General features: G+C 36.5%; 1 protein-coding gene across 1 annotated transcript in view; it reads left to right on the top strand.

Annotated features, from left to right (window-relative positions):
- Positions 1 to 21,102, top strand: part of LOC134742635 (chitin deacetylase 1) — a 30,805-nt gene extending 9,703 nt beyond the window's left edge. The window contains exons 4-12 of the mRNA XM_063675815.1: positions 4,634 to 4,761; positions 5,186 to 5,325; positions 8,153 to 8,195; positions 8,626 to 8,802; positions 12,033 to 12,171; positions 16,482 to 16,585; positions 16,744 to 16,886; positions 17,149 to 17,370; positions 20,421 to 21,102. Coding sequence (XP_063531885.1) covers positions 4,634 to 4,761; positions 5,186 to 5,325; positions 8,153 to 8,195; positions 8,626 to 8,802; positions 12,033 to 12,171; positions 16,482 to 16,585; positions 16,744 to 16,886; positions 17,149 to 17,370; positions 20,421 to 20,502 — 1,178 coding nt within the window. The 3' untranslated portion in view covers positions 20,503 to 21,102. The remainder of the gene's footprint in view (positions 1 to 4,633; positions 4,762 to 5,185; positions 5,326 to 8,152; positions 8,196 to 8,625; positions 8,803 to 12,032; positions 12,172 to 16,481; positions 16,586 to 16,743; positions 16,887 to 17,148; positions 17,371 to 20,420) is intronic.
- Positions 21,103 to 22,887: the final 1,785 nt, after the last annotated feature.

Genomic DNA, 22,887 nt, shown 5'->3' with positions numbered 1-22,887 from the left:
TTTGTGTAGTGTCGAGTGCTCTTGGTGACTCGTAGATACATTTCAATAATAACTAACCCCTTAGACTAGACTGATGGTAAGAAAGAACCCGAGGAATTATATAGGTGTAGACCTAACGGGAAATATGAACAGAAATTTATTTATTTACTACCTTTACTTACTCCTAAAGAGAATATGTAGGTACGAGTACGAGTATAATATTAATTTGTGTAAAATTTCTTCAGTGGGTTGGTAGTGGCTACGTAGTACCTAGTTAACCAATAGTAGATTGTGTCATTAGGGAGCAAAATTATATATATTTTCGGCGTGGGCGTACATTGCATCCTGAACGAAGCGAAGGGTTCTATATAATAGAATCCTGAGCGTAGCGAAGATATTTAAGCGTTAGCGTTTTGAGCGTTAACATATAAATCCCAAGTGTGGAAACAATTTTGCTACCATGTGACACATACTGATTACATATCACCTACGAGGAAATTATTACGTTTCAAATTATTATTTATAAACTAAAAAAATTGTATGCACGTAATCGATTAAATAAGTTGTAACTATCTTCATATTTAATTGTGTTAATATTTTAGCAATAAAATGCCCTATAACTGAAAAGTGCCCCCTAGCAGGGAAGAAAAAGGAGTTTTCTAAATAGGTTATGTAGAAAAGTTTGTATTATCAGGTATTAATTGTAAAAGTAGATCACTTGTTGCAAAAACAAACATGATAATTCTATTTTAGCACTAGTGGAAAGTAGAGAAGATTTAACAATGTTACCTAACGCTATAATAAATATGATGATAGGCCTTAAAGTCGTGTTTTCCTATGTGCAATTAAGATTAAACTAATTAAGCTGACCGTAAAAACGCAAATTATTTGCACCTACAACATCTTTTTCTCGACTTAGTTATTCAGTCCAAGATAGTCAATATAAAAATACTGTAGGTACTAGGTATGCTAGTAAATGGGCTTCTAGATGTTCTCTTAAAATAAGCTAGTCCACACACAAGTACCACTTTCATGAGTATCATGACCAAACACCTATGTAACTCCGTGTAAGATGAATACAGAAAGGAAAAAACGTGCCTCGGAAATAAAGAAAAAATGATTCTCGGATAGATGGCGCCTACACCTTTGGTCTATTCTCGGCTAGATGGCGTTGACTACCCCGTTTGATATTTTACAATTTTGACACATATCAGTGAAAGGACATGGGTAAAAAAATCATATGAATATTATAAATACTTAAATTAATTATAATTTTTGGTATTTTTATACATTTTCATTTTTAGTTTTAATCGTGTGTCGATAAATAGAAGTAAATTTACTGTGACTACAAAATTTAAATTAAAAATTAAATTACATTAAATTAAATTGTCATTTATTTCAGGCCTAATACACCCATATGTGTTAGTAACTTACATAGCTAATAAAAATAATGTTAGTGTTAGTGTGTACAAAACAAATTAACATGCAAATTAACTAATGACTAAGAGCTAACTTAGGGCTAGGAGACACCGGATGAGCCTTATAAATCTAACATATCACCACAAATTATCATCATTTTTGACTAGAAAATGCAACAAATAATTAAAACTCAACACAATACAATTCAAATTAAATAATTAAATTAAAAATTCAATAAATAAAATTCAAAAATAATTAAAATTACAATTATTACAATTAAAATTACAAGTATTACAATTAAAATTACAAGTATTCACATTTGTCAAACTTTATAAATTAAAAACACAAAAAATATTCAATAGATAAAAAATGCTAATTAAGACAACGCAATCCGGAGTGTGTTACCAGTTATAATTTACAAAGCTGGAGTGCATATTAATCCAGCTTTGGAGCATCGGTGAATCCCATCTCTCAGCAAACACTCTTAGGATGCTATTTGGACTCTCCTTCAGCCTACCGAGCAAGGAGGCACAGCGCTTCCTCATGATCGCATGGAAGCCATCCACGCCTGCCTCCGCAAACATGCCCGACGCACTGCCCTCCATCCAAGTCACCACCCTAAAAGCGTTATTGTACTGCACACGCAGAGCGCTGTTCGTTCTCTGCGTATATTTGACCCATAGATTGCAGGTATAGAAGCACTGGCAGTACGCCTTAAATAAAGTTATTTTAGCCTCCTTTGTACACCCTGCAAATCTACGTGCCAACATGTTACAACGAACGGACAGCGCCCTGCGCTCCCTCTCGATATCCATGTTATCACAAAGATCTTCCCTCATCATCATCATCAAAGGTGACCCAGTGACCCAAATATTTAAAATGATTGACTCTCTTCAGTTCGGTGCCACACAAAGTAATTGGTGGCAGAGTCTCATAGGTTTTAGCACCAGCCTTGAAGAGTAGGAGTTCGCTCTTTGTGGCATTATATCTGAGTCCGTGGACCCCGCATATCCCTCACAGATACCGAGAAGCTTTTGTAAGGCACCAAGAGACGGAGCTAATAGCACCATGTCGTCCGCATAGCTGATATTGTTCATACAAACTCCATCAACCGAGCAACCGACGTTGGCGCTGCTCAGCTCCTGGATCAGCCCGTTTACGTATAAGTTGAAAAGCCGGGGAGACGTAAGTCCCCCTTGTCTCACCCCGCATTCCAACCCATACTCATCGGAGCACACGCCGGCCCATCTCACACAGTTCTTCTGATTAAGGTACCAGTGCTTGAGAAGAGAGGTAACCTCACAGGGAAGACCAGCAACGCTCTGCATCTTACGCCAAAGAACTTTATATGACACTAAATCGAAAGCCTTGGATAAATCTAGAAAACAGGCGAATACCGGCGTTTTCCTAGAGGTATAATACTGAACGGTTTGCTTGAGACAGAGGACAGCGCTTTCAGTTGAGAGGCCCGGCCTAAAGCCAAATTGCGCATCGTGTAGGTGAACGTGCTTATCCAACTGTCGGTCAAGCAAAGCGTCCAGCACCTTGGCTATGATGGTTGCCAATGAGATGGGTCTATAGTTGGCAATATCTGATGCATCTCCCGTCTTATTCTTTATTATTGGGACCACAACAGTAAACATCAGCTCATCCGGTAGGAAACTATGGCTAATACAGAGGCTGTACAACATAGCCAACGCTCTTGGCAACTGGCTGCCCGCGTATTTAAGGTGTTCTATACTAAGGCTGTCATAGCCAGGAGACTTACCTCTCACCATCTTCTTCAGTACAGCGGATACTTCTTCAGAGGAGAAATTGACGGAAACCTCCTCGCTATGACAGTCCGACTCAGGCGATTGTAAAGTGGGGCCAAGAGGCGACTCCACCCTAAAATGCATTTTAAAAGCATTGGCTATGCGAATGGGGTCGTGCTGACCATCGACGCTCACAGGTTGACTGGTCTTCGGATTTAATTTATTTGTAGTTTTCCAAAATTTACAAAAATCTTTCCTTGAATGATGTTCTGCGATTATATCTAATTTAATTTGATTTTGATTTGCTTGGCAGAATTTTAATTTTGTTTTAAAAAGTCTGCGCGACTCACCCATTTTATTATATATGGGTCCCGCAGTAGGTTTACCACATGCCATGAAATTTAAAAAATGAACCCTCGCCGTCCTGTGAGCGTCCCCCACATGCTTATTCCAGCCCGTCACATATTTATGCTTTCTACGTCTTGGTTCAACATAACTTAACACAGCACCGGCACTGAGTGTATCCACAATCGATTTATACATTTTTGTTAAAGCTAATTTATGACCCTCATCACAACTCACAAAACGGCTGGTGGATGGGACCGGAGATAAGAGAGCTGGCAGCTTCCTCGCCCAACGCTTGAGTATGGCGATCCAGCGCGGAAATGCTGCCAGCATCCTCGGCGCCATGCCACGGGGGCCCATTTTAGATTTAGATTTTTAATTTTATAGTAGTTTTAGTTTAGTTAATTGTAGTTTATTTTTTTCTGTAAGGCTTTATTTATTGTTTCTATTCCAATTGTCAACAGTTTAGATTGTGCCTTTCACTTTAATGACTGATGTCAATCCGATATATTCTCTTTGATCATGACCATTTCACCCGATTCTGAAATGGATTTTGTATTTGGAACTTGTTTACTATTCTAGAAATTGAACTGCTGGTTGTTCACGTAACGCTATTCGTATGAAACCCATGCAGTCTTGTATATGATGCATCTGTCGTTCCTCTGTAAAGTTTCGTTTGTGTGTGTTACGTTTGCCGAAGCATTTCCCCTGAGAGTGCAAATAGGGACACCGTGTCACCCTCACCTCAAACGAGTACGTAGATGCTCTTACTGATGTTCATAAATAGAGATGCTAACGTTTACAAACGTTTGCCTCCAGTATGTAATGTTAGAATGTGACACGTATCCTGTTACACGTCGTTTATAGACAAGCATCAATGTTATTTCCAATTATACGAGTAAATGTACTGTAGATGGAGATGAAACATTAAATAAAGGGTATGTTTTTCTATAGAAGAGACGGAATATAAAGTATCTTTAAACTGTTTAGATAAAAATTCAAGTTAAGACGGAATTTGATACTATTAAAAAAATCGCATTGCCCACTGGTGATTGCTAGGTGTAAGACTACTTACATTAGTTATTATTCAACGGTAACTATTTATATTTATTTAGAATATTTTTTTGTGTCTGCAGCTCCAGCCCCCATAACAGAGGCTCCCCTGGACTTGGCCACCAAGTGCGAGCCGTCTGAGTGTGAGTTGCCGCAGTGCTTCTGCTCCAAAGACGGAACTCTAATCCCCGGAGGCTTAGACCCTGAAGACGTGAGTACCAGTTATGAAACTTTAAGGGTCAGTTGCACCAAACCGTCTGTCACCGTTAAAGCGTTCGCCAAAGTCTATATTTTTTAATTTTTTATTATTATTTTATATCATATACTTATCTTTATTTTGCAATTTTCGTGGTCGCTGTCATACTCGTATGCGCAAAAATACAGATAGATTTTATACGTATAAAGCTAAAATTAAAAAAAATGGTAGTAAAAATAGGGGCGTGAGAAACGAGGTGTTGTATGGAGGTATGTCTTGGATATTCAATTATTCACTAGTCTCTGGTACTGTAACTGAACTGTAACTGTCATCACTCACCACCTAGGTAGGTGCTTACTTTGATACGTTTTACAATGATGTCAAAGCGAAGCTCCTGAAACAAAGCGGTTTTCTAATGTACCTAATATTCTGTTTCCAGACTCCCCAAATGATAATGCTGACGTTCGACGGCGCCGTCAATTTGAACAACTTCGAACTGTACAAGAAAGTTTTCAACGGCATAAAGAACCTAAATGGCTGCCCTATTCGAGGGACGTACTTCCTATCTCACGAGTACAGGTAATTTTCTAATACAACTTGTAGCGGCGAAAGACGAATAGGTAAACTTTGTGGGACTCGTGGTTTAAGATACGGCTCCTACCATCATGCCGGCAATACCTAGATGTAGTGAATAATAGATTTATGGCGTTATTCATAAACGCGTTACTGGCCTGAATTAGCTATGAATCGTTTATCTTTATCTGTCATTTTGACTTATGTATTTATAATAAAGGGATTAAACATAATTTAACTAAATCAGGCCCGTAAAGTTTTATGAATAAGGTACCGTAATGCATAAAATAATTTATAACTTTATTGTTGCAAACTTTTTTGTCATAATTTTGTTTGGCATAATAACTTTTGACGGCTATGGCGGAGCTTCTATTTTCCGCTCCTAGGGACACATGGTAACCCAGAAAGAAAAAAATTGGGGTTTAACGGATTGTCCTTCACCCCAGCTTCCCCCCAAGAAGGGACAGGGGGGGCCCCTGTCCCTTCTTGTAGTTGTTTCATTCTTCGTTCTTTTGTTGGCCTTCTTGTAGTAGATACTAACAAAATTCCTTCTCTCCCTTATTATTCCTTATAAATATGCCTTCTAATATATAATATTCTAATTAAGTCTCATATACCTAGCTTATTTTACTCTTACTCCTATGGCGCATACATTGTATGTATGCGCATTTTACGGAATTTATAATAAATTACAGTGGAATAACAAACGTAAATGTATAGAATGGAACGTTAATGGGAGCTAAAATCAATTGTATAGCTGTTCTATTCTCAGAAGCAGAGCTTGATGTTGTTGTGGAAAGTTCACTAGGAGACAAATAAAACAGAATTACAGTGATATTAATTTTACACTCAAGCCTGTTTTAGTTATGTAGGTATCTAATGTTTCCTGGAATGTATCCAGAAAACAAAGTTCCTTGTTATTTGATAGATATTAGGTACGTATTGTAGGTTATGACAGCAACAACAAATAAGAATTGCCAACGCTAGTGTTCGTACTTCGTAATGAGACTGGAAAAGAGCTGATTTTCACCAAACTGTTGGATCGATTTATATTAAACATATTTAGCTAGAAACCACCGCAAGGAAATTCGCTTTCACGTAAAAAAAAAACGCAACGAAATTGGTCCATCCGTTAGAGAGCTACGATGACACAGACAGACGATTGGCGTCTAACATATAATAACCGTCTTTTTGCGTGGGGGGTTAAAATAGTATTTTATACAATCGAGATATAATGGAGAGCTTTTCAGTCGAGTACCGTGTTAAGGCCACGAAGCTTGCTGAGCAAAAGTATACAAGCTAAGATACGCGAGCTGCCGGGGCCCGGCGCCCCTGGAGGGTTGGTCAACGACACCTTCTCGTAACTCATGAGGCCCTGGTACCTGCTCCTGGCAAAATTAAATTTTTAGACAGGTTTTTTTTCTAGATTTTGGCCACCGTAGCCTATGGAGACTAACAAGCAACGCTAAGCGGTTTTCGTAGTCTATGGATGTTGCTATATTAAGGGTGTCACATGCGCGTTTCTGACTTATGAAGCAATTGTTTCTACTATACAAACTAAAATAAGTAATTAATTTGAGCTATCGTTTTGTTTCATCCTCTCGACCGCGGCGACCTGTGATTGGTCAATTTCATTATAGTCGAATAAACCGTTTCGAAATGAATATTATAGTTGAATTGGGAATTAATACATGAAAACTATCCAATTAAGGTTTGGTATACGAAATCTTAATTCAACAATTACAGTCGACGAGTAGAAAAATACATGTTTAAAGACTGAACGAATACCTACCTATATAAATAAGTTGAACAACGTGCAACGACGACGCCGTTTGCTTTGCTCGTGAGTATAGGTACTTATTATAGACCGAACTCAAACAACAAAATAGAGAACCTATTTCCACAGAATGTACACGTTTAGTCAGCTGCTAACGATTTTCAACCATCTACCAGTAACGATTTTCCAACAATAAAGAGCATTTTACCAACGTCGACCATAATAAGAGTGGTTTTCTAGTGCCTTCCGACACATATATACTTTAACGAGGCGTTAGTCGCATCTTAGCTTTGTGTAAAGACGTTGCAGAATGTCTCAAAATAAGCTTTTTAAAGTCCGTCAGCAACGAAAAGTGTATTAGAGAAGCAATTTCGTCTACAGTGTCCGAGGCGCATCCACGTAATAAAGTGCCCGCATGGAAAATGATTAAAGCAACGTAACGGGATGGCTCGTAGAAAAATCTCTAATGTTATGCATGAAAGTAATACTGTTGAGCATACCATTATAACTGTGACGAGAGCTGGGGCCCGTTTGTCAAAAGCTTGTAGCTTTTGTAGAAAGGGACTTCCACTTGTATTACAATACATTGTAATACAAGTGGAAGTCCCTTTCTAACAAAAGCTATCAAAAAGTGACATCCGTTTGTTTTACAAGTTACAAGCTTTTGAAAAACGGGACCCCCTGAGCGTAAGTTTAAATATAGTTGATAAGTGTTTTTCTACGAGGATAATTACAAGTACTTGTTATAGTAAAGATATGAAGAAATAAAATACTTGCATACATTAAATTAACACAGCATCCAACCGGGAAAGCGATGAAATGGGAGCAAACCAAAAACAAAGCAACACATTTTGTGACTAGTAACAGTTGCTCCGTATAATCGCATATTTCAGTTGGATGAACAAAACTGCAAATATAATTTAGTTAATCAGATATGTAAACGCTGAATAAAAGCTATGTTTAAGTTTATATTACCCTAACGCAAAAAGAAAAAAACGATGTCTACATTATTAATTATACTTATATTATATATTTTAATAATGTTGTATTTTTCAGCAACTACGCAATGGTCCAGGCTTTGGCTCACGAAGGACACGAAGTAAGTTATGCGGAATAACGGGAGGATATTTAATTATAATTTATAAACTGTCTTATTGATTTACATACAAATAATGTTATTGGCGCGAAGCATGATTGTAAGTACCTACAGTGACCGCTCACGACCGCGTACGTGGCTTTATTGTCTTACAAATGAAATGTAAACCTCGGGGAAAAGTTTCAGTTTTTAGTAAAAAATATTCCTAAGCGTTTAAAGTACGACAAGATATAATTATTTCGATTTTAAAGTACCATCCATTAATCTTTTGGGGTTTGTTCATATTTAGGGGTCACTAAAATAAAATAGGTAAGTAAAAGAAACATACTTATTGTCAAATGTTTCAGTTTTATTTTTGCTATCCCATAATTATTTGAGCAACCTAACTTTATGTGAATAGTATTAGTGTTCTTATTGAAAGCATCTTTTACAGATCGCTACGGGCACTATATCCCAACAGCAGGGCCTGCAGGACAAGGGCTACGAGGAGTGGGCAGGCGAGATGATCGGCATGCGCGAGATCCTGAACAAGTTCGCCAACGTCTCCCGTGGTGACGTCATCGGCACGCGCGCGCCCTTCCTCAAGCCCGGCCGGAACACGCAGTTCAAGGTCAGCACATTGTCTTATTCTTACTTATCTTCATATTTGACCCAGTGTAAGTAAAGGTTTTCGTTTCAGCTTAGGCAAAAATACATTCGTAAATCTGTCCGGATTACTCCGGATGATCTCCTCTACAGTTCTAACGCTTCGGGAAAACTAGTTTTAACTGGAATATTTAAGTCAAAACTAGTTTTCGCATAGTGCCTTGGTGAAAACTAGTTTTGAGTAATTATTCAAAATTAATTTCAGTTAGAACTACTTTTGACTAGGGATAACGCGTTTTCACTAGTTAAAACTTCTTTTCACGGTATTCTGCCAGACTAAAATCCTAGTTAAAAGTTCACCAAGGCACTGCGAAAACTAGTTTAGGCGATACGGAAAACTAATTTTAACAAGGGAAAATGCGTTTTCACTTAAAACGGGTTTTTAGGGTAACGTATATATTTTTTCGGAGTTTGTGATTTTGGATTACTTTCCAAATGGCGGAGCCATGGGTGTTCGCGAGATTTGCAGCTGACTGAGATCGAATAGTTACAAAGTAGACCGCAAACCTTTACTCTTGGTTGCCAGTCTAAAGACTCTAAAGATGTAGCTGGGGCCCATTTCTCGAACGATATTAGTCTAATATTATTAGTGTGTTGTTATGGCAACCCATACGATTTGACAGTTCGTGGACTAATAATATTAGTCTAATGCCGTTCGAGAAATGGGCCCATGTACACTCTTTTTTGAAGAACCCCATACTGTAGACCCTCGGGATATAGTTAAGGACTTTAATTATTTATTTGTCTTATTTTAATTGATTATATTTTCACTAGATTTATATTGACCGGGATATAGGCCGTAATTACCTTTTGTGTAAGTCTAATGAAACTAACCGTGAATCATTCAAAACTCTTTTTTTGATTATATTTTGTTACCAATTCAATTCGAATTAGTAAGTTTTAATTTATAGTACTATAAATAAAAACTTAACTTAAATTAACTTACTTACCTATATTTGGCGTAAGTTATAACCCAACAAAAACATAAATGCGAAATGAGAGCCAAGTTCAATATTAAGAATATGTGTCATTGTTCACTCGCCGACAAAAAATGAGATCTTTATGGGTACCAAGTTCTGTTCTGTGTAGAAAATCCTGAAATTATAAAGGATTGGCCTTGGCCTGAATTATAAATGATTAACAAGATATAATTTTTCTTCATCGAATTATCAATTATTTTTTAGTTTTCTGATTTAGTCCTCTATATATACCTAATACTCTACCTTAATGCCAAATTTCAAGTTTCTAGGTCATCTGGAAGTGGGTTAGGTTTTTGATCTATAAGTCAGTCAGTCATAAAATGCCGGCATGTGTTTAAAGTTGTGAAGGGGTCAAAAGTAGTTCGAAATGGTGTGTGTATTACACACGGTTGCTGCGTCGCCGGTTTTCTTTGAACTTGGCTGGACACGCTGCCGCGTGTTTAGATCTTGTATGTGCGTGAAATTAATATTATAAATTAATAATATATATTAATAATACAATTAATATGGATAACTTTTGTAAAACAATATTAACGGAATGTATAATTCATACAACTGGCTGCGGGGCTACATATTCTATCTTCTATCTTGTATTAAATAGGTTTAGCATTGTGTCTACGGTCTGTACTCAAAGTACCCGTATGAATCGTTTAAGCCTGGTAGATTTTGAAACTGGGAGTATTTCGTGCCCGCAGTCATGTGTTCATCTGAAACTAAAACCAGGCGCCCGCACAAGGCCTTATCGCTGCCTGCCAAACCGAGCACCAACTTTAGGGCTTCAATTGTTTTCATCACTGCTTATTCTACAGTTTCCACAGTTCTGAAAATGAAAAACAATTGGGTACCTATATATAACATTTGTAACGCTTCTTCACTCGGGATTTATGAAAGGCTTTAGTTTAATTTCGGTTTGATTTATTTTAAAAGAAACTTTGTTTGGTTTCACTTGGATGTTGTGTACCTATTAAAATTATTTTCACTCTGAATAGGTATTAGATGAAACCCCAAAACTACTCAAATTGTGTATGTTAGAGAGAGCAAAACAGTTTTCAAACTTTTTTCAGTTTCGTCTGACGCTAAGGACTGTCCAAGGCTAAACAAACACGGACACATGATATATGAGTGGGAACTTAAAGAATTTAGATCAGTGACATTTTCACTTCTTGTTAAAGGAGCTGTAAATTGGGCAGATATTCCATCACGCAGTTCATTTACCCTAAAAAGTTTTTAAATCTAGTGTAAAACCAAGTTGACACATTCGATACCGCCGCAGCGCCAAACCCAAACTCACTGCCAGTGCTTTGCGAGTCATACTTATACTTCCCGTGTGAAAAATGCCTGATTTACTTTACGAGCTACATTTTCCCGTACCATGTCCTGACTTTTTAAAGGTCTCTACACACCTGGAATATTATCGATTAGAAATAAAAATCATTCTGTATATCCTTGTGTATATACAGCTTAATTTTACGGGAGTAAAATTGCCTTTGCCGCACTAATACTTGTAATATTGTATTGTAGCACGGAAACCTGCCTGTGCTACAATACAATACAACACGATACTAGTGATGGGATACTAAAGAATCGATAACAACTTTTTAAATCAACAAAATATTTGATTGTCTTTATTAATCTCATACATTTTTTATTTCTTACGGAGCGATTATTTCCGAAAATATTTACAATGTATAGGTAATATCGAAAACCGATTGTTGAAGAACCCTATTCGTTTTGAAGGACTTACCCAACGACATCCCACACCACAGGGTTAAAGCGAAAAAAAAAATCATCCTCACTACTCGTAGGGGAGGTACCCTAAATTTTTTTTCTAGTTCTTATTTAACCATTTTTCGGCATGATTGGTTTACGAGTATATATCCTATCCATGCCATATTGCAGCTTGCTATCACTAACTATCACGTAGCAAACAAAGCCACAGACGGACAATCAGACATACAGACGGACATCGCGAAAACATAAAGATTCCTAGTTACCTACGGAACCCTAGAAAATATACCTTAATGACGCTCATTATAATATGATAATAAAACTACTAATCCAATGTGGCCAAAATGGACCTAGGCAGAGATAACTTCGAAATAAACAAAATATCGTAACATCGTAGTACTTAAAATCATCGGTGGCCCATTGTGCTAATCTTTCCCAGATCAGTATGTGGAAGTTTGGTTTGTATTTACGTTTATTAATTTTGCAGGTGTTAGAAGATTTTGGGTTCGTGTACGACAGCTCAGTCGGCGTGCCACCGTCGCCAGTGCCGGTGTGGCCTTACACGCTCGACTACAAGATCCCGCACGAGTGCAAGTCCGGAACCTGCCCCACCAAGACTTTCCCTGGTAAGCAAGTAGCTTACTCGCCTTTTCTTAATGTTATCATAGAAATACGTAGGTAGGTAACTATGCAAAAATATCTTAACTATTATACGTAGGTAGATATACGACGAATCCGCATAAAAACGCAATATAGTTACCTAGTACCAAAAGTAGGTATATGTAAAATAATATTATAGAGATATTGCAGGTTCATGACTGCGTGCATGTCATATCCAGGCGCTGTTGTGTTGCTTCAGGGTAACGTCAATCAATTTTCGTTGTAGCGAGGTATCGTGTCAATTTCGGCCCATAGGTCTGCGTCAGCAAAATACGTGAAACAAATTGCGGCGACATTAATACATAGTAGTACAGGGCGATATGGCCAAAATCGTAAATAAAACCAGATGTCGAAAAATCGAGTTTTTACGCCGTCTTTACAATGTTTATATCACTCGGCTTACAATCAAATTTTCACTACACAACCTCGTTTAGGCTCTCTTTATACTTCAAAAACGAATGAGAAAGTTGCATTTTATCCTCAAGACTGGCAAAGTACTTAAAGGATGCAAATTATGAGTAAGTATCTAGTTTCGTCAAGTTGGCTGGTAAAATTGACTTGGTCATGATTTTGAATGGCAAATATTTAATAACGTTCATTTGAATCTATTTGTAATGTTTCACAGTTATATTTTCTTCGCGTTGGAGTAGTAAACATTTGTGTTACACTCGGAAGCACAGTTTGTTTAACCCTCGTGCCTTGAAACCCTCGTAACGCTCAAGAATTCACTTAAAAAACCACTCGCTACGGTCGTTATTCAATTTTAGAATCTTTCGCTTGCTCGGGTATCACTAGGGGCTAAGCATTGCTTTGCCCCCTTGTAAAACAAATACTTAACTTTCAGATTTTCACCCCGCTTGCAAGGACATTTTTAGGGTTCCGTACGCAAAGCGTAAAAACGGGACCCTATTACTAAGACTCCGCTGTCCGTCTATCCGTCTGTCTGTCACCAGGCTGTATCTCAGGAACCGTGACAGCTAGACAGTTGATATTTTCACAGATGATGTATTTCTGTTGCCGCTATAACAACAAATACTAAAAAGTACGGAACCCTCAGTGCGCGAGTCCGACTCGCACTTGGCCGGTTTTTTCCGGTCCGTATCTTTGACGGTAGGCATGGAAGGCATAACGAATGAAGAAATAAATAAGTAAAATAATTTTGACACTAACTAATTATATCTCTATAACTTAGGTATATCGTTATGGATACATTTCAAATGGAAATATTAATTAAGATAAGATAAAATTTATTTCATTGAAAAAATACGCTTAAATAGTGCTTAAATAAATGTACAAACACGGTTTAGAAAAGTAAACATAAAATATAAGATCTTGTAAGCAAAAATTGTAACTGGCTCTAACATATTTTACATCATTACCTAAACTAAGTAACTGAATACTTGTAAGATACAAGATAGTTCGTGTTAGTAGGTCAATGTAGTGTAAAGGATGACTCTCGTTAGACCGGGCCGTGACCGGGCCGGAGCTTTCTATGGAAAGCATCACGTGATCACCTGTCATGTCATAGAAAAGTAAGCGCCGGATGCTCCGGCCCGGTCACGGCCCGGTCTAACGTGAGTCATCCTTTAGTCAGGTGCTTATTGAGCAAACACAATAAAGATTATGTCAGTAACAATAACGTATGTAAACAACAAGTGAATTAAACGTTTCACCTTTAATATAAATAACAAAATGGGTAGTTTTTTTTAACGACTTCAAGATTTCAAAAGGAGGAGGTTCTCAATTCGGTTGTGATTTTTGCATTTTATCAACAAATCCAGCATTTCCATTTAAAAAAGTGACATTTGATGAAGTGGAACTGCTGATGATGATCAGAACGGAACTCTTCAATGACGCATAGTTCACGTTTGGCGATTTGTCCTCTTCGTTATGTTTGTTAAGCAAGTTAGGTTTTCAAGACGCATTTTTGTCAAGCTCGAGTTCTGATGATGGGATCCATGAGGAATCAAGGGAACTCCTCAATTGTGAAAGGCATACATATAGTGATTTTTGTATTATTTACATAAAAAAGTGACATTTGATGACGTGGAACTGCTGATGATGATCAGAGTGGAACTCTTCAACTACATATAGTTCACGTTTAGCGATTTATTCTCTTCTTTATGGACCCAGACCCAAACTTGGACCTGGACTTTTTTTTAAACCGCGATCCTCGCAGAACCGAACTGCTATCAGAAAAGTGGGTTAGGTTAGGTTAGAACTGTGACCCTTACAGAAACGAAATGCTCTCAAAACCTTGGGTTAGGTTAGGTTAGGACTGTGACCCTTACAGAAACGAAATGCTACTAGAAAAGTGGGTGGTTTTACCTCCTTTTAGTTAGGTAAAAGATGCTCAATAATAAGTAACCTTTCAACGGCATCCCCCATTGAAGTCGGTTTTTTTCTTCCTAAAAATGATTTCTCTCTAGAGATAAGTAGTGAGGCGTTTTAGGCACCCCGCCCTCATAGTCTATGGTATTTTGATATCTTATTTGGGCACTTTTTTTCGCTGGGTACTGCTCATCTCCAGTTTTGTGGTCAGATGGTTTTTTGAAGCACAGACACGTAGCGCATTTCGGAGGTTCAGACAGTTTTTTGCATTCCTTGATTGTGTGTCCTGAAAATCCGCAGTGACTGCATGTGGATTCAGCTTCTCTGCAGTACTTGGCACAGAGTGAGAATAGAGCTGACACTTGAACCATCTGGTCAAGAGAGTGTAATCTCGTGCAGGGCAGCGGGTCCAGTTGATAAATACACGCTGTTGCTGAATGAGTATTCCTCTTACTTCGTCTGAGCACTAATATATAATTACATGGCTAGGTCCTTTTTGCCAGATTAGTGGCTTAGTTTGATTGAGCTCATAAAATTTTCTCAAAAAATATTTGGATGCTGATCTACAATATTTTGTTCATCAATTTTACTTTCAAATACCTCGTTTTCTGTATAATCGAAGGAACGCCTTTCAACATAATTTTGTGTCTCCTTTTAGTAGTTTCTTCCAATTTTAATCCTGATTTTTGAAGTTGCTGTGATACTTTTATCTTTTCTAGGTCATCCTTTCGATCGTTATTTATAATAACGTCTCCGTTCTTCGTCCTTTTTATTCTGCGAACATGTAGTTTGAGTGCTTCGGGTTTTATCAGATCCTGACTGTCCTGTACAAGTTTTTTGGTGTCCTCGCTGGATTTGTCCTTCTCCGCAGGGTAAATTACAATAGAATTGGTCTTGGTAGGTACTATAGATGAGTTGTTACCTGTTCTCACTTTGTCGGCGAAGGATACTTTTGACTCTATTTTAGGGGCAACTTGTAGACTTTGCTCAAAGATAGATATAACTCCGTAATAGATGGATACAGTCTAAGGAAAAAACGTGCCTCGAAAATCACGAAAATTTGATTCTCGATCAGATGGCGCCACTAGTTTTGGCCTACACTCGTATAGAGGGCGTTGACTGTTTCGTTTGTCATTTATAATTTTAACGCATACCAGTGAAAGAACATGGGTCAAAATCATATAAAAATAATTAATGCAAATAAAAAAATCATTTATCCATATTTAAATACATTTTATCGTATTTTTATAAATATTTATTTTTAGTTTTAAAGTGTGTCGACAGATGGCAGTGAATTTACTGGGGTTACAAAATTTACCATGACAGTACCGCTCTAGTATAAGTTACTCTATGACTTTGCTGGAGTTCTTTAATTTGTTCTCGGATGTTCTTCTGCTCGGATAAAGCTTTAAAATTGGCATATTGGGCATTGTGAACTATTTGCTGCTTAACGGCCTGGTCCACCTGCCACATTCGTGCTGATTTTATTTATTCTTAGCTTCTGGTCCGAATTTTATTTTCCTTCATTTGCTAAATAGTGCATATGTCGTTACATTAATACTAACATTATTTTTATTGTTTTATTGTTATTCTGTTACTAACCACTGTTATGGATATTTGTCTCAAATAAAGTTTTTCAATTTCAATGAACTTTTTTACAATATTGAGAGCACGAGTTTCAGAACTTCAATATCGATGCGATTGCTTACTTAGGTACTTACATTTTATATTTGCATTATTTCATAAAACAAATAATACACTATCCTTTAATAACGTCGTCTAAACGAAAAGGTACTTAATTTAATTTGAGGCCGAATTCCAGGCATTGTGAATAAAACGGAGCCAATTTACCTTTTTGATTTTGTTCATTTCTAAGTTATTTTCCTACAAGCAAATGTATGATGAACGTTATTGTCAATAGATTAAGGTATGTTTTGGTTCGCAGGGCTGTGGGAGATCCCGTTCAACGCCCACTACGTGAAATCGTTTGAGGGCGGGCACTGCCCATATTTGGATCAATGCGTACTCCACAACCACGACTCTGAAGATGTAAGAATAGATTTGATATTTTATAGTAAGTTAGGTCAGATTCATATAAGTAATATGAATCCAATATGTTCAGTGATTCAAAACAATATGGGCTAAATACTACCGTTTAAAAACTTTTATTACCTTTGTAATAAAAAATAACACTGTATCATTTTTAGGTACTAGAATGGTTGCAAGAAGATTTTAACAGACACTACGAACAGAATCGAGCACCGTACATGATGCCTTTCCATACAAATTGGTTCCAAATTAAGGCATTAGAGCGAGGATTACATAAATTTCTTCAATGGGCTAATACTCTGTAAGTATTGGCTAATAAGTACGATGTGTATTTTATTTGTCCGTTAATGTAACAAAATGTAGATTGTTAACCAAAGGATAAAGTGCTTCCATTTCTGACGAGATATTAAGTTTGAGTAGAAATAGGTGTTTTAAACCTAAGTTTAACACAGTACAACCTCATTTCTATTACGTCACTTATTTAAGTATTCCTATATTCCAATGTTTTGCGTCAACATTGTTTTGACAAGTTATCACCATTCTTTAATTAATTATATTTCCAGTCCCGACGTATGGTTCCTAACAATGACGCAAGCACTCACCTGGATAACGGACCCACAAACCAACAAGCAAATGAACAACAAGTACGAGGCGTGGCGATGCGATAAGGAGCTGCCGCGCGCGCCCTGCAACCTGCCCAATAAGTGCGCGCTGTCGTTCAAGCCCCCTGACCTTAACTTCACAGACACCCGCTACATGGAGACCTGCCATGAATGTCCTAACCAGTAAGTATCTACCTATTCATGGCTGAAAATAAACAAATATGAATTCTAAATGATACGCCCGCGCTTCGAATATACGCAGTTTCTTCAGTAGTTACAGAACTCATAGGTATTGTGTTCTCTAACTACTCTCTCTTTGGTAATATATATTTACCGTTTAACTGAGGCGGGAGGTAAAAAGTTATTATGGTCAGCTACTGACTGTGGCTGGTCGAAAGCTTGGCTGCATGAAGCTGTTATGTCAAGTAGTTAAGTAAAAATGTGAAATATATAGAAAATCTTCGGGCAACTTCTTTACCAACAGTCTAAGATAAGTGGTAGCTTTAGCTTTTTCCTTAGTAATTATAACTACGGATGTGCTAGTTGCAGAAAGTTTCATAAAAGTTGGAAAAGTTCTCGGAAATTTCAGGAAAATTTCAAAGGAACTTAAGGTAACTTTCATTTTGGAGCGGAACATTTCGATCCCCATACAAAAATATGAGAAGTTTCTGAAAAGTTTCAATGTGAATTTTGCAATTTTGGAAACTTTCTGACAGCACATCAGTAATTATAACCAACGATTATTCTATCAGTATAGCAAATTTTTGATCAATAAGATTTATCAAGAAAAAGTATTTAGCTGTGGTATGATTATTAAATGTTTGCAATAATATTAACCAAATATAGTAAAAAATACTACTTTGTCTTACGTTTGTCTTTCATTAAAGTTATTGCAACTATACCTACTTAAATTATTGTCAAATATAAAAAAATGAACAAATACGCGTTACGCTCTTGGTTAGTTTTAAGACCTCAATTTTTAAATACTTCTAATTCTTATAATAATGAAAACATCGAAAAAAAGAACAAACGGTCAAATCAAATGATTAAAATACACCAACTTGTGTAAAAATATTTTTAATAATGTTAATATCCTGAGAGGAAAATGGGGATTACGTTTGTATGAAAAGGCGGTTTTGGGGCAGACGCCCCTTTCGTCTTAAGAGATTCAGATTTATGAGGTTAGATGATTTTGTGGGATTATTTAAAGATATAAAACTAAAGTATAAATTACAGCGTTGATTTAAATAAAATAAAAAAACATTTTGAGAAGTTAAATTAGATATTGAAATTCGAGACGAGTTGTTTGTGTAAATGTCACTTTGTTTGTAACATTTTCATAGAAGTACAAAAGAAACATAAGTATATTAAATAAAACCGGTTCAAAGCAAATACGAGTAAAATAGAGTTAATTGGTACTGTCAGTCCTTTTATTTCATAACAAGCAACGAAGAACAAGCCATTATTTCGTGCCTGTGAATAATATTACGATTCCAAATAAGTTTAAAGCGACAGTGAATAAGCATTTTAGTTCAAACTAGCCAGGACAATCAAATTAGATAAAGAAAATAGCGTTTTGAGGAATTAATTCACAGCAAGCTGGAAATAGTTTTAATACCTTCATTTGGTCCTAAATGCGTGTACAAGCCAAAAACTGAAAAAGAGCAAAAATGTATGCACACCTGGGATGGAAACTCGGACTACACGCATTTAGGCCAAGTGAATTTCTAGCTTGCTGGGAATTAAAGCTGTGTATGTTGTTTTTTATTAATTAATAAGATCTATGTCAGCAAGTTATTTTTATGAGGTTTTGATATGCTTTTAAATGGAAAGTGTTGTTTTTAGGGTTCCGTACCTCAAAAGGAAAAAACGGAACCCTTATAGGATCACTCGTGCGTCTGCTGTCTGTCTGTCTGTCTGTCTGTCTGTCCGTCTGTCACAGCCTTTCCCCGGACCAATTAAGTTGAAATTTGGTATACATATGTAAGTTTGTGACCCAAAGACGGACATGTAACATAAACAAATGAATTTTAAACATGGGGGCCACTTTTAATAACAAAACTTCCGTGAGACACAGACATATTAAATATATTAATAACGGGTCACGGGACCCGTTATTAATATATTTAATATGGGGGCCATTTTTGGGGGGTAAATGAGAAAATTAAAAAATTAAGTTTTTCAAACCATATCGTGTTATATATCAAATGAAAGAGCTCATTGTGTGAATCTCAAGTATATTTTTTTTTATAATTTTAGGATAAACAATTTAGAAGTTATTCAAGAAAATAGGCAAAAAATGACCATTCCCCCCTTTATTTCCGAAACTACTGGGTCTAAAATTTTGAAAAAAATACACCTTTTGAAAAAAAATCATCTTTACCTATAGATTACAGGAAAACCTAATACATTGTCTAAATTGTGTAATGTACGGAACCCTTGGAACGCGAGTCCGACTCGCACTTGGCCGGTTTTTTGTAAGATTAAGTAATTAATAGAATATATAATGAATAATGAATTACAACAAATAAATTTTTAAAGTTACATGTCATGATGGTTTTTATATCATTAGGTAGGTACATATTCAATTTAATTGTTACACATTTAACACATTTTAATTGGTACATTCAAATACATTGAATTGGTACTTTTAAGGTTGACTCACGTTAGACCGGGCCGTGTCCGGGCCGGAGCTTCCGGCGCTTCGTTTTCTATGGAAAGCATCACGTGATCACCTGTCATGTCATAGAAAAGTAAGCGCCGGAAGCTCCGGCCCGGACACGGCCCGGTCTAACGTGAGCCATCCTTTATAAAGGTGACTACAATAGAATAAATAATATTTATATGTTCGAAGAACTCGTCTATGGAATAAAAATGTATGACTAAGAAGCCACTTGCGCAAACTTAACCTAAAGGCCACCGCAGAAGCTGCAACTTTTGATACCAATTTTGATATAGGTACATATACAAATGTATCACAATTATAGCCTTCCGAAGGTGGTTGAATAATAAGTTAAATAGGTAGGAGTCATGTGCTATTTGCTAAAAATAAAACAGTCTAAGTATTTCAAATCCTAAACTAAAATAAAAACGTTTTATTTTGTCTTAACATAAACCTTTAATTATTTCAAAGTTAAAAGCAACAAATGCTACTCGTAGTTAATAATGCGTCCAGTTCTTACGGTTTTAAAATGCGAACATAAGGTCGTTGAGAATATTAATTAAATTTCCAGGTACCCGTGGTTGGGAGACTCCGGCGGCACAGGCATTCCAGGCAAAGACAATTATTTGCCCGACAACTTCGAGAGAAAATAATGTGTGAACTAGTCGTACAACAGGTTGTATGAAAGTCCGCTATGTTTAGCGAACTTTTGTGTAGTCTGACATTTAAGTGTATACATAAGTAGGTACAGCTTAGTTGTAAACTTTTGATATGCCAGGAAAAATTACGAAAATGATACCCACCTATGTTCATTTAAAAAATATTGTCCTAGACAGTGGACTAGTGTGTAATTTTGTTTTGTTACTATACTGTATCCAGGTGCCAAAATAAATAAAAACGTTACATATACATTCTGTTTTAGGAGAAACATATTGGAAACGCAATAAAGAAAGTGTTATTTTTATTTTACGTTCATACATAAGTAGGTAATGAAGTTATGATTTGTAAACCTACTTGTTTCGTGGCTCAACTTGTGTATAAATATCATTTGTAATTTTAAGCCTCGTTTAGCAAAGCCATTTGAATTTTGTTTAATTCTAAAATTATTTATAAACGCCGAACGATTCATTACGTACGCAAATAAATTGTGTTATTGTTATTTTTAACGAAATCAGTTTGTTATTAATTTTCCTTGGCTAGACTGGTGGTGCTATTTGAATGAATTATAGGTGTAATAAATTTTGTATAAAATACTTTTGCAGTTTTAATCCTTGGGGTCAGTCATACTCGGAATGCTAATTACAATTTGTTAATTAGTTTACCAAAACATTTTCTCTAATCTCCGACCTGGTTAAGTATTCATGCAAATAAAAATCTGGGTTTATAGAATTATGGCCACAACCAAACAATCCGTTAATTTAAAAGGCTTTCAATTTCAGTTTACTTTTTCAATCATATTGTAGCCGCCGTGCATGTCTCGACGACAAATAAAAAGACTTCGAATTGAAGTAAACTTATAATCTTGAATAGGTGCTGGTTACGTTACAAGGTACAGTTGACGAAAACGGTTAAAGGGTGTAGAAGTGGTGGTTATAGTATGGAGGCTGATGCGAGAGTGCTTAAGCGTGAATAGTAAAAAGGTAGTTTAAATTTAGGTGCCTCTAATTGGCTGCGATACATGTGGAGCGCTCCTATTGGTGCTTTAAAAAAGCCTCCGCATACTAACCGAGCCCGACGGCTGCGTTTAGCTACTGCATTATACAAATAAAAGGTTGCGTTCGCAACACATATTGATTATGGTACTATATGGTTGTTGCAGTTTTACTCATATCAAAGAGAATAGATAGTAGAAAGGGTTATTGTCATAGTAAATTGTGTACTCAGAGTATTGCCATCTTCATTTTTAGTTTTAATTGTGTGTCGATAGATGGCAGTAAATTTACTGTGACTACAAAATTTACTATGACATTATTGGGCTATCCCTCTATACTATCTATTCTCTTTGCTCGTATGTAGGTGAAGTTGTGTGGGTGTAGGGTGTATTTAGACGTATTTTTACCTACAAGATGAGCAATCCAAATAAGAGAGTAAGGGAATGAAAATTCCAGCGAGAAAAGTTTAGCATCGGAAAATGTCTCTATAGTTTGCCAACTGGCATGTAAAATACATAAAATAATAAGTACATAATTGCTGGCCGCTATTATATCGTTTGAAATTATAGCGTACAAACTTAGTAGCCTTATTATCATGACTTAATATTCAACGCGAGAGTTTTTAATGTTGCAAATTATAAATTGTCAACGATTCGAAGAACAGAGTTAGCAAAAGAGTCAATTCATTAGGTTCCCTAATAGCCCAACACAGTTATATTCTAAGGAAACCTAATTAACTGTTTTTAAATTAACAAGGGGCATCTCTGAAATAATTTTTTACAAGCTTTTATTGTATGTATGTAACATGTTTGTAAAGGTCAAATTTTGCAAGTTTAATTTGACCCACTTCCCGGTTTCCGATGAAGCTGAAAATTTGCATACACATGTAAGTCGGGTGACAATGCAATATTATGGTACCATCGAGCTGATCTGATGATGGAGACAGGAGGTGGCCATAGGAACTCTGTGCGCAACGCAACCTAATTATGTTTGGGGTTTTTAGAATTGTCTTGATGATTATTCGTTGCCTGTGGAAAGAAAAGTACAGTCAGCGATAAAAGCTTGTGCCAAAAATGAATTTTTTGCCAAAAACTTATTTACTGTAGGTGCTTGTAGGAGTTTAGATGTAGTCTGCAAGTACTACTTATTTCTTGAATAGGATAAATGTACGAGTAAAGCATTAGCATCCCTTTGATTCTGCTTTTACAATACACAGGAACGTGATGTTCCGTCACCCTTGATCCATTTTCCTGTATATTCTTGATCCGTAATATTAATAAACTATATTCTCTCAGCGGGTGATGCCGTGCTGAGCCCAAAGAGAGTATGAATATAGGAATTATTAGGGTTAATACGTCATTTCTTGCGCCGGCGGCGCAACAGTGG

This window comes from Cydia strobilella, chromosome 1 (genome assembly GCF_947568885.1).
Source record: "Cydia strobilella chromosome 1, ilCydStro3.1, whole genome shotgun sequence".
Taxonomy (NCBI): domain Eukaryota; kingdom Metazoa; phylum Arthropoda; class Insecta; order Lepidoptera; family Tortricidae; genus Cydia; species Cydia strobilella.
Note: the sequence above shows the minus strand (reverse complement) of the source record. Positions and strands in the feature narration are given on the sequence as shown.